General features: G+C 46.9%; 1 protein-coding gene across 1 annotated transcript; it reads right to left on the reverse strand.

The window, feature by feature from the left end:
* Positions 1–221: 221 nt before the first annotated feature.
* Positions 222–10,342, reverse strand: OPALIN (oligodendrocytic myelin paranodal and inner loop protein). Its single transcript, XM_036438713.2, has 6 exons — positions 10,093–10,342; positions 7,177–7,212; positions 4,979–5,014; positions 3,239–3,361; positions 1,588–1,644; positions 222–831 (listed from the first exon to the last, which is right to left on the reverse strand). Exons 1-6 carry the CDS (start codon positions 10,189–10,191, stop codon positions 655–657), a joined length of 528 nt encoding a protein of 175 aa, XP_036294606.1. The 5' UTR covers positions 10,192–10,342; the 3' UTR covers positions 222–654.
* Positions 10,343–11,985: the final 1,643 nt, after the last annotated feature.

Raw genomic sequence — 11,985 nt, forward strand, 5'->3', positions numbered from 1 at the left:
CCAGGGCCAATAGCATACTTTAATATAGGCAAAGAAAAACTGCAGATGTTTCATAAGTCCATAAGAACCACTATTTCACTTTTCGCTTTATTCCACAACTAGAGGCCCAGTGCAAGAATTCATGCACGGGTGGTGTCCGACTGGCCTGCCCTAATTGGGACCAATCAGGCCAGGCCAGCTAATGGATGTCCCCAATTGGGATGGCAGGATGGTGAATCATGCTGGCCTTGGCCAACCCTCCCATAAAAGCCAGGTAAAATGATTTTTTGTGAAATGGTATGTAAAAAAAAAAAAAAAAAAAAAAAAAAGTAAGAAGGCAAGACACTCAGAAATCAAGCCCCCTTTCTAAAATCACACACACACACACACACACACACACATTTCCACTGGGGTCAGGAACAGGGCCCAAGGGCTCCTTCTGGATGCACAGTGATGTCACGTGGTTGTTTGCTGTTTCTTAAACCACAAGATCTGAGAGCTGGAATGAACCTTGTCAGAGCTGTCCTCAAAGAAACAAGTCAATCCAAAAGTTTTCCAGATTTGTTCATGACATTTGGATTGGTTAAGAAGCTTAGCATCTCTCCTCACTCCGCGCTCAGATCCCTGGGTCTCCAGCTCTGTTCCAACTCCAGAAGGCAGTTGGAATGATCGACGTCATTCCAGGCTCAGTCTGGGCACAAGCCACCACAATCCCCTCCTTCTCTCCATTTCCACGGTAGGACGATAAGTGTCGTGCATGATCTCCTCGCTTCCTGAGACAGTCTGCACGTATATGTGAGCTTCCTCTGCTCCCACCACATTCTTCTCACCTGTGGGTGCTCTCCTAGGATTCTTGAGGAAACAAACAGATTTTTAAAAACACAGCAGAGACTTCTGCTTCTGGCCAAGTTGGAGTAACAACAACAACCAGATTTACCCTCCCACCTGCAAGAACCAAAATTCAGACAAACGGTCTAAATAGTTTTAGAGACACAGGACATCAGCAAGGATGGACAGGGATTCTTAAAAGTCAGAAAACAAATAATTGCCTGAGCTTGCTGCCTTGGGAGGGGTTTCAGGCCATTCAGCATTCTCTTGCTTCATGTTAGCATCGTGTCTGTTGTTCTATTCTTTACTTTTAATCTACTAGTGTCTTTAAATTTAAAGTAAGTTTTAATAGGCAATATGTAGTTGTATCTTGCTTTTATATCCAATCTTAATATCTCTGCAAGGGAGGGCATTTGGGGGCAATCAGGCCGGCTGGAGAAGGCAGTTGGGAGGGACTGGGCTGTCAGGGTAGGGCAGTTGCGGGAGGAACCAGGCCTGAAAGGGAGAACAGTTGGGGGCGATCAGGCTGGCTGGGGAGGGCAATTAGGGGCCACCAGGCTGGCAGGGGAGGGCAGTTAGGTGTGAACAGGCCAGCAGGGGAGGGCATTTAGGGGCAATCAGGCTGACAGGGGAGCAATTAGGCGTCTATCAGGCTGGTAAGGAAGTGGCTATTGTTCATAACTGTATTTCTCCTGTGATGCAAAAGGCTTTAAAACCCTTGCTTCAGTAGGTTTGTTTACTGTATGATAATATACAGGGATTACAATCAAGATTTCTTACCTCAGCTATCTTGGAATTTTCATCAATTTCATCAATTTCATATGGCCTCTCACTTTCCTAAGTTGAAAAGAGAGGAAGGGAAGGAAGGGAAGGGAAGAGAAGGGAAGGGAAGAGAAGGGAAGGGAAGGGAAGGAAGGGAAGGGAAGGGAAGGAAGGGAAGGGAAGGGAAGGGAAGGGAAGGGAAGGGAAGGGAAGAAGGGAAGGGAAGGGAAGGGAAGGGAAGAAGGGAAGGGAAGGGAAGGGAAGGGAAGAAGGGAAGGGAAGAAGGGAAGGGAAGGGAAGGGAAGGGAAGGGAAGGGAAGGGAAGGGAAAGGAAGGGAAAGGAAGGGAAGAAATAAAGTCACACCATTTGCCCATGATCTTGATTGTGGTACTTAAACTTAGGTGCATATTACAATCACCGGAGAACTTTGAAAACAAAACAAAATAAGCAAATAGATACTAACTCTCCCTTTCCAAAAGACAAATAAGAAATTCCATTGTGATTTACTTCAAAAATAATCCAGCATTGACAGTGTGGAAAAGTGGGTGAGAGTAAAGATGAAATATTATTAGGCAGGAATTGATAATTAGGTTTATCATATAATTCTCTTTACTTCAGTATATGTTTAAATATATCCATACATTTTTAAAAGTTGTGCTTCTTAAAGACTAGTGCCACAACTCGATTATCCCATGATGATACTGATTTAACTAGCTTTGGCGGCTGGTATTTTTGTAGCCTCCTAGATGATTTTAAAATGCACCGAAGGTTGAGAAACTACCACTTAATTAACACCACCAGCAAGCACAATACTTCTGAATGGTTCAAGTGTACAGCTTGCCAACACATCTTTACCTCCATGATCTCCTTTGGTCCCTGTGAATTTGCCTGCCTCCGAGAATAGGCAGGCTAGTTTTATGACTCCGATTAAGTTGAACTAATGAAGGCACAGAAAAGGTTAAGTCACTAGTCCCGGGTCATGTAAGTGATAAAGTGGCAGAGCCCGGGTAGGAGCCTCAGTTTCCTTCCTCCCTGAGAATGCTGAGCTCTGCGAGAACAGCAGGCCTGTTCACAGAGGATGGGATTAGAATCCCGAGGCCACACGACACAGTTGCATCACAACCTGGACCCATGCTGGATATTGGCGAGGGGGCCTTTGCATTCTGAGCTTGGTGCCCAGAGCAACCTGGCACCCGGAAGGGGCAGCGTCGGTAGATTCCCTTGTGACTGAAGTGTGTTCAGATGTGGGAAAGGGCAAAGACAATAGAGCCTCGAACTCTGGACATATACCTACCAATGACGCCTCACCACCCGTTTCTCCTCTATCTTTCCTAAGATCATCTCCTTTTTTAGGACATTTGTGCCATCCTATTTCTCGACTTTAAAAAAACATTTCCACTGTACAGACACGTTACCATGGCAATGAAGTTCCTCTTAACTGCTACTTTTTGCCACCCCAAATACCATCTTTGTGGCCACGGATTTCCTCACGTGAGCTGAGGTTTATGACAAACCAGCCCATGAGTCTGAGAAATCGAGGTGTGGGAATGCCCATAGTCTTGTCCTCAGAAAACAGATAAAAGTCTAAACACACTCTGCCCAAAAGCCAGTTCCCTCCAATACTGACTTCCTGCCAACACCTTCAGACCCAAGGACGCTGCTAATCACCTCAGTGGACTCACTGCTGCTGCTTCTTCTTCGGTGAATCAGAGTAAACAGTAAAGCTACCAGCAGGGCTGTGACCACCAGAGACGGGATGCCGGCCGCTAATCCAATAGAGGGCCCACAGTCCTGACAAAGAGAGAAAGCAGAGTCAGAGTCTCTAAGAACAAAGAAACTTCAATCAATAAAAGAAAGAGTTCTGGCTGGTGTGGTTCAGTGGGTTGAGCATCATCCCATGTACCAAGAGGCTGCTGGTTCAATTCTCTATCAGGCCACATGCCTAGCTTATGAGTTCAATCCCCAGTAGGGGGTGTGCAGGAGGCAGTTTATCAATGCTCCTCTCTCTCTCTCTCTCTCTCTCTCTCTCTCTCACTTTCTCTCTCTTTCAAATCAATAAAAACATATTTTGAAATAATAATAATAATAATAATAATAATTAAAAAGCCTTCAGGGACTCTGAGTGTTATACAAAAATCAAACAGGTAATGAAATATTGTAAATATATATATATATATATTTGCTATGTACAGTATGTGGCAAATGGCTCATTTTCATAGGATTTAATTTGCATAATTTAAGTCAATTAGAAAAAGGTAATAATCCAGTAGAAAAATGACAAAGAATATGAACAGCACATTCTTAGAAACAAAAATACAAATATCTCATCAACTGAGATCTGATTCAAAGCAACAAATAGGTATCATTTTTATCTATTAGTTTGGCAAAAAGTGAAAGGTTTTATTATATCCCATCCCATTTTGATGTGAGATTTTAAATTTTTATTTACACTAAATGCATTAACCAATTAATTTTCAAATTCCCACTTTGGTTTGATCCGAGTGGAAATAGCCATATAAATTTTCAGATTTTCTGGAATTATCAAAGATAATCCGCAGCCCAAGCTGGTTTGGCTCAGTGGTAGAGCATTGGTCTGCAGACTTAAGGTTCCCAGGTTCAATTCTGATCAAGGGCATATGCCGGGTTTCTAGCTGATCCCCAGTAGGGGATGTGCAGGAGGCAGTTGATCAATGATTCTCTCTCATCATTGATGTTTCTATCTCCCTCTTCCTCTACCTTCCTCTCTGAAATCTATATTTTAAAGATAAACTTCAGAATCTGTGTAAATGTGTGGTTCCCACATATAACGTAAATTCAGAAGAGTACATCAATCATAAATATATAGATGGATGACTTTTCACATAAGGAGCCCAGCACCCAGATGAAGAAACAGAACATTGCCAGCACCCAGAAGCCCTCTTTTGTCACCCGTGTGTAAGACTATCTTGAAATCTATCACCATAGATTTGGCTGTTTTTTCAACCCCATATAGATTCACATAGGCAGTATGCACAGAGGTTCCTGGGACGCGGTGAAACCACATACAATGAAACCGGTTTTTACCAAGGACTGATTAATAGAAATAAGAGTTCCAGCCCTACAGCATCTGGCCAATGCTATAATGAAACAGTGTTGAACAAAACATTCTTCCAGAACCTGCAACTCTTTTGTGTCTAACTTCTTTTGCTCAACACATTGTGAAATCCATCTGTGATTTGCATTCTCTCCCCCACTTCTGAGCCGAGTTGGTCATAAGAATAATAGTTGAGCCAGATTCTGTGCTTGGTAACAGTTCACATATCAAATTTATCTACTCCTTAAAAGAAATGCACAAGATGGGTACAGCATCATTATTCCTGTTTTATAAATGATCAAACCAAGGCTCCAAAATGTAAGGGGCATACTCACCACTTCTTTCCTACTTGTAACAACTGGAGAGGTAGTCTGTGTGGAAAAAGAACATGTATCTTAAGAAAACAAATGAATATTATTTGTGGAATGAATATTATACAAGACAGTCTGTCAAGTGTGAACTGCCTAAAATTCTATCATGTTTAACATTCACCCCTTTGCTAAAAATTCTATTAAAACAATAGAAACAATTGTGACTGCTGAATCCATCTGTGGCTAGGGCTCAAGGTCTGGAGAATGGGCTGCGCACAAACGGATATACTATTATAGAAAAGAAATATAAATGTAGAAGGCATGGGGGAGCCAGGCAGAGGCCTTACTCTAGTGGAGAAGCTCCCTAAATCTTCGGACCCATAACTTTTATTTACTAGAATACACATTTTCCCTTTAGCAAAGCCAACAGGCATCAAAGGTAAAGTTTGGTAAACAATAAAAGGATTACCAGGTTAGGGGACTGCCTTCAGCCATTCAGCCACAAGCAGGGCAATAATATGCTGATTTTCAGCCCTTGCTGAATATCCAAGTCCATTAGCCTTCCGGAGGACTTCTCGAATAATTATGCTAACTGCTTGTTGGTCTTAGCCTCTGGCAACAATGACTGCCCAACAGACCCTTACTTGACTGCTTTCCAGGTTAGAAGACATGAGATTCTTCTACAAAGAGACAGAATTCAGAAACTAAGAAGAGGTGTTTGTTATGTACCCCAGAGTTTTGCTGTAACACCCTTTACAACTCAAGAAGGCTTTCTCCAGTCCCTAGTCCCCACATCCTTCCTAGCACTCTTTGGGCTTACCTGTCCCCACTGCTAGAGGGAAAAGGTAAAGACTGGTGGAAGCTAGTGAAGGACACCTTATTGTTTTCAAACATGCAATGAAGCAAGTGGCTGCGGGGGATCTGAAATTGTGAACTGTCCATGTTTCTGGGTTAGTTCCATACTCGATGAATGCTTTGCATGTTTCCAGCTCACATCTCCACTCAAGGAGAGGCACTGGATCTCCCCTGTTTATGAGCTATTTCAGGTGATAGTCTTACCTGCATCAACAACTCTCAGGGAACCAACATCTACATGAGCAACCAGCCGCTGTCAATTATGCTGAGTGGTCCAGTGTGGGGTTAAGAGGGTAGGTCCAGGGCTCCCTCCCTGGAGTGGAATGGCAATGTCTCCACTCACAGGTAAGGGGTCAGATTTCTTCATCTGTAAAATAGGTTGCCAGTATGCCTGGCTCTGATGTTGGGCATGGGCACTTAGCGGCACCAAAGGGAGTGGTTATATGGTAAATGCTTAACTTCGAGGTAGGGTGACCGTCCTGGTTTTCCGGGAGGTTGCCTAGGTTACATAGGCTGCAGCACAGTTGGCGTTAAAAGCAGATGTCCCAGGCCGATCAGGATGGTGGGCCACCTGACACAGGTTCACAAGGTGAGGGGACCGTTCCCAGAGAAATGGGCTGTTAACCAAGAAAGCACTCCGGAAAGTGGGGACCAGCATCACAAGGACCTCCCCTCACACACTCACCTCTCCCCCTCTCCCTCCGCCCCCAAGTAACAGCTTCTTGCTCCCCTGAGTGACCTTCATAAGGTGGCCACGCCAGGATAGGACAAAACCTGGGGTCGCTACAGACCCGCTGAGTCTAAGCAGCTCTGGGGAACGTTTCAGCCCCGACCATATTAACAGGCTTTGACAGCTCAGGGGAGGGAGGGGGTTTTGTCTGCCGACAGGGAGCTGAGCAAGTCAGGGAGGCTCAGAAGGCAGGGTGCCACCAGGAGGGTGCGCAGGTGCCAAAGGAGTCCGGGCAGATGCCCAGGGCAGCCAGTAGGGGCACCAGGGGGTCGGCACCTTTCCTGCTGGGACTTGAACCCTGGCTCAGGTGTCCACTTCTGAGGTAGACCCAATTTATTCTCTTCGAATAACCAGACGACTTCATCAGAAACATTTGGCACTTCAAAACCCACTAACAGTCTGGGCCGGGAAGATGCCTAGCTCCATCTCAGCAGCACTACTGGCCAGAAAATGGCCTGGATGTTGTTTCTTTTCAAATGGCGCATTTACAATGTTCAGCCTTGGAAAAATGTCATCAGCCCCAGCTCCTCACCGGGCCTTTGAAAAGCGGGTGTGTGCGGGTGAGGTGTACGTGCTGTGCTCTGCGGACTCGGGGAGGGTCTGCGGTGACGCCTGGTGCGTGGGCCGCTGGACTTACCGTGTTGGCCGGCAGCGTGAAGTTCAGTGAAAAACTCTGCAAAAGAGAAGGAAACACCAAAGCTCTCAGGAATGGCCAGCAAGGCTCCCGACCTCTCCCCCTGTCACTGACCCTGCGATTCTAAGAGCACTTATGTCGGTCGTGTCCCTCCCAATCTCAGCCCAAAAAGAGGGCAGGGGAGCAGATGAGTCTGAGCATCAAGTCAGTCCTCAGCTAGGGCCAGACCAAGGGGCCAGCCTGCAGGACTATTGCCTGAGGGACCCCAATCCGGGAGGCCAGTAAGAACATTACTAGAAACTCCACAAAGGGCTGAAAATAGTCCTCCCCACCCCAGAATTATTTTCAGGGAGGGGACTGTGAGAATTTAGAAAGACTTGGTACTTGCTGCTGGGTTAGGAAGTACCGTATTTTCCGGCGTATAAGACGACCCCCTAATTTTACAGTTAAAACATAGGTTTAGGCCTATATTTGCTGTATAAGACTACCCCCCACTTCCGAGGCAACACCAGTTCTTTTTTTAATAGACCGCATCTCTGACTCTGGCCAATCTGAGCAGGCTTTTTACTAGAACACAGTGTTGTCTTATACACTGGAAAATACGGTAAGCCCTCCCCAGGGCGGTGCCAACAAGAACTTCTGCTCCCTAACCCCTCCCTCACAATCCTCGCCCCCCTACCCCCGGGGCCAGAGCCTGAGAAGGACAAGGCTTCCATGTTTGATGAGTCCACGGAGGAGGTTCTGGGCTGGGGCTGAGTTGGTCAGGACCACAGAGGAGAAGCTAAAGCTAACCCTTCTCTCCCCTCCCTCACTCAGCACCCAGCTGCCCCTCTGCCCCTAATACGGAGTCGGTGGTTTTCTTTTTTAAATATATGTTTATTGATTTTAGAGAGAGATAGAAACATCAATGATGAGAGAGAATCATTGATCTGCTGCCTCATGCACGCCCCCCACTGGGGATAAAGCCCACAACCTGGGAATGTGTCCTGACCAGAAATCGAACTGTGACCTCCTGGTACATAGGTTAATGCTCAACCACTGAGCCAAGCCAGCTGGACTGAAGTCAATGTTTAAAGTTCATGGGCTCCATGGGGCATCAAACTGTTCACCTGCCCAGATGCCCACTTATCTGGGTCAGGCCCTGTCGAGGGCTCCACGGGCCCTTCCTCCTCCCATCTTCCTCTTCTGTCACCATCGATTGGGCTGGTCAATGCCAGTCGTTCTGGAATACTCTTTACTGAGACCAAGGCAGACATTATTCCAGGATATTAGGGCAAGAGGGACTCTGGGCCACTACAGGTCAGAGTCTTCTTCCTCAAGGGACCTCACCAATACCCTCAGTTGCTAGCACCAACCAAGCCACAGAAATTGCAAGGACACTTGCTGGTCACTGCACAGAACACAGCTGCCCAGAGCCTTATCTCATCAGTGAGCACTGGGTACTGATGTCAGCAGGCCCAGGACAAAGCTTCCTTTGGGTGGACAGCAGACGGGAGGAGCAGCAACAAGTGAGCCATTGCATGTGCTGTTTATCAATATCTGGATGACGAAGGTTTTGGCCAATTTCAGAAAGACGTCTATGTTTTGTAGAAACACACTACAGTGCTCTCACGGAGAGAAAAACATCGCGTAAAATTGGGTGGAGAAGAATCTGACACAGTGTTCTTTAAAGAGGCAGTTGGGTGGGGTGAGACAACCCTCCTCTGGATCTGAGTCCAGACTCCACCACTTAGAGCTATGTGGCCTTGGAAAACTGACTCAAACTCTCTGATCTCCATTTCCTCACACAGATCTCCCAGGCTCAGATTTTCCATCCTCAGAATGGGGATACAATCAACTTGCCCTGTCCATCGTACAGGATACGTCCAAAGGAAATAACGTCGGGAGCAGCTCGATCCAAACTGTAAAACACTATAGGTGTATGAGGGTCCACGTGGCGCTATACTCTCCATGGCCCGGCACAGAGCAAGGCACAGGGAAAACAATTGGGAAGGTTTTTTTGGATGGAATCCCACACATACATCAGCAATATTCAAAGTACTCGAATTTGGTGTAGAACCCCTGTTGCTAAAATGCACTTAGTGTAAGTCTAAGCACAATAGGATGTCTACACGATGGTTCTGAAGACCCTTTAGGATCTCAGCAGCCAAGTGGCACTTGGTATAAGTTTGCTGTTGTTGAGGGGAAGTGGAGAGAGTCGGATAATTACTCCCTGCTATTGGGGGTGTTCTGAGGGTCAGATGCTGCGCTCACCACCACCCCTCTATCTCCTCTGTGAAGAGCCTGTTCTCATCCCTACATCCCGGGTGAGAACTGAGATCAAAATAGGCCCCCGATGTCACCAGCTGGTGAATGGCAGGGGCTGGGTTGGATTGTTGATCCCCCAAACTACAAAGCCCAAATTCCACTCCTTTCAATGATCTCTTTAATGAAGAATCACGGAAACCTCTTCTGTTTTCCCTTTTAACATAGTAAACCTCATTTGAGCCACAACCAGATATGTGGTGCAAGTCAATAAAAGAGGTGGAAAGTTTCTGATGCAACCTATGAATATCTATATTGCTGGCCAGGTCGTAGAAGGCAGACTGAACAATAAGGGATAAAGGCATTGATCAGACCCATTGTTTCACCTGGGAAGTGAATTTAGCTGAGACATCTACTTTGTACCCTTGCCGTATGTGAGGTTATAAACAAAGCCTTAAATGAAAAATGAGTCCGGCAATTATTTGACAAGAACTTTACAAACATGATTAGTATTTTGCACATAGAAAAGTAATTTAAAACCAAGCCCCTTGACTTCATTGTACGAAAGAAACAATTCTATTAGAATTAGAGATGTGAGTCTTAAAAGCCTGGGTATTGATGATAATCAGAGAGAATGAAGGTTAGGCCGAGGGGAAGACGCTAGCTGTCACTCACCATTCCGACAGCCTCCCAAGAACCTTCTCCAAACACTGTCCTCTGCAGGCTCCTTTCTCTCTGGAGTTCTTGGCTTGTGTCTTGCATTTGCAGGGACATCCAACTGGGAGAGCAAGGGTGACAGGGCTAGAGGTGGCTCCGAGAGGGCCCTGGCCAAGCCATTTATGGTCAGGGGAGTAGCCGAGTCCTCGGCCCATCCCTCGAGGAAGACGGTCCCCTGCTCCATAGCCCCTGTGTGTCCAGGCTCCACAGAAAGCCAGGTGACCTTCATCAACATCAATCATCTCAGGTTCCTGCTCCACCCTCGTTGCCTTTATTTCTTGTCCTTCTGACGTTTCAAGTCCCTTCCTCCGTTACACTTCCTACTCAGCGAAGAACCCACAGCTGGGCGAGAGCTCAGCGGCTCCTGCAGCTGGAAACTCTCTAGAAACAATGGGTCCCACCAGCTGAGGCTGGCCCAGCTGCTAGACATCGGCATCCCAGCGAGGATGGAGTCAGCCCGGTACCAGCATCGCCGTGGAGGCTGCCTCACCCCTTTCTGTACTCACACGTTGAATGGGGGGGGGGGGGGGGGGGGCGCACTCCTGGAGCTGGAGGAGGCTGTTGACATGAGCTGCTTTTTATTTCTTATGCGTTCTCTATTAGGAGTTTGCTTTTTTAAAATAGTGAAGGCATTGGCGTGCCATTGCCAACAAAACAACGGATTTAAGACCAATAAATTTGATCATTTAAATAAGTGCATTTCTTAATTTACTTAACAAATATTTTTGCACCTTCTGCTGGTTGAGTATTATTTGGGCACCGCTCTCAGAATGGGTGATGAAGACAAAGGAGGCCCCAGCTCGTGGGGAATGTACACTCCAGCGAGGGCAGGAATTGCTGTGGAGGAGCAGGTGAGCAGAGTGACCCAGAGGCAGCTGAGAGGACATGTGAGTTGATGTGCAAGAGGAGAAGAGGGTCCCAGGCAGAGTGGGCAGCAAAGGTAAAACCCTGGGGCTGAAGCAATCTGGCACCCTCACACACTGGACAGTGTCCAGTGCACCTAGTGCAGGGGTTGGCAAACTCATTAGTCAACAGCGCCAAATATCAACAGTACAACGATTGAAATTTCTTTTGTGAGCTGAAAATCGACTTCTGCACATGGGCCGAGAAGTTTCAATCGTACTGTGTATGCACGCCTGCACGTGATAATTTGTGGAAGAGCCACACTCAAGGGGCCAAAGAGCCGCATGTGGCTTGTGAGCCGTGGTTTGCCAACCACTGACCTAGAACAACAGAGACCAGACAGTGACCCCGGAAGGAGTTAAAGACTGAGTTAGGGACCTATGGTGCGAGGCGGCAGGGCAGGTAAGATTTCTACTGTAGAGCGATGGGGAAGCCTTGCCAGGGTTTTAAGTGGGACAGGAGCCTGTGCTAATTGATGTTAAAGAAGATCACCTGGCCTCACTGCAGAGCCTGATTTCAGGGGACAAGAGTGTAAATGCAGACACTGGTTCGCAGAGTCCGGTGAAGAACGATGGTGGCTGCCCTGGGTTGGGGCAGTGGGAATGGAGAGCAGTGAGTCAGTGACTCATTGTGGGGGCAGTGGCAATGAGATTTGATGATGGAGGGGGCCGGGGAAGAAATGTGGGGCAGGGGAGGGGAGAGAAGGCGAGGGAAGGAGTAGAATGAAGCCAACTCCTGGCTTTGGAACTTGACTCACAGAGGGGATGGCGGCTCCATTTGTTTAGTCAGGTGGTATTGGAAAAATGGATTTAGGGTGTGGGGTCCAGGCAGTGGGGATACTAACCTGAACAAAACCAATGTGGTCTTTGCCTCATGGGGTTTTCAGTTCCCAAGATGATCCCTAAACCGAGTCTATTAGTGCCTGAGCATCACGGAGTCATCGTCCAG

This window comes from Pipistrellus kuhlii, unplaced genomic scaffold (genome assembly GCF_014108245.1).
Source record: "Pipistrellus kuhlii isolate mPipKuh1 unplaced genomic scaffold, mPipKuh1.p scaffold_m20_p_15, whole genome shotgun sequence".
Classification (NCBI taxonomy): Eukaryota; Metazoa; Chordata; class Mammalia; order Chiroptera; family Vespertilionidae; genus Pipistrellus; species Pipistrellus kuhlii.

Bases quoted from the DNA above. Each gene is read 5' to 3' on its own strand.
- OPALIN (XM_036438713.2), bottom strand. From the start codon at position 10,191: ATGTCCCTGCAAATGCAAGACACAAGCCAAGAACTCCAGAGAGAAAGG. The intron at 7,213-10,092 runs GTGAGTGACAGC...TCTCTTTTGCAG, and splicing joins CTTGGGAGGCTGTCGGAATG to AGTTTTTCACTGAACTTCAC. The intron at 5,015-7,176 runs GTAAGTCCAGCG...TTTTCCACACAG, and splicing joins TCACGCTGCCGGCCAACACG to ACTACCTCTCCAGTTGTTAC.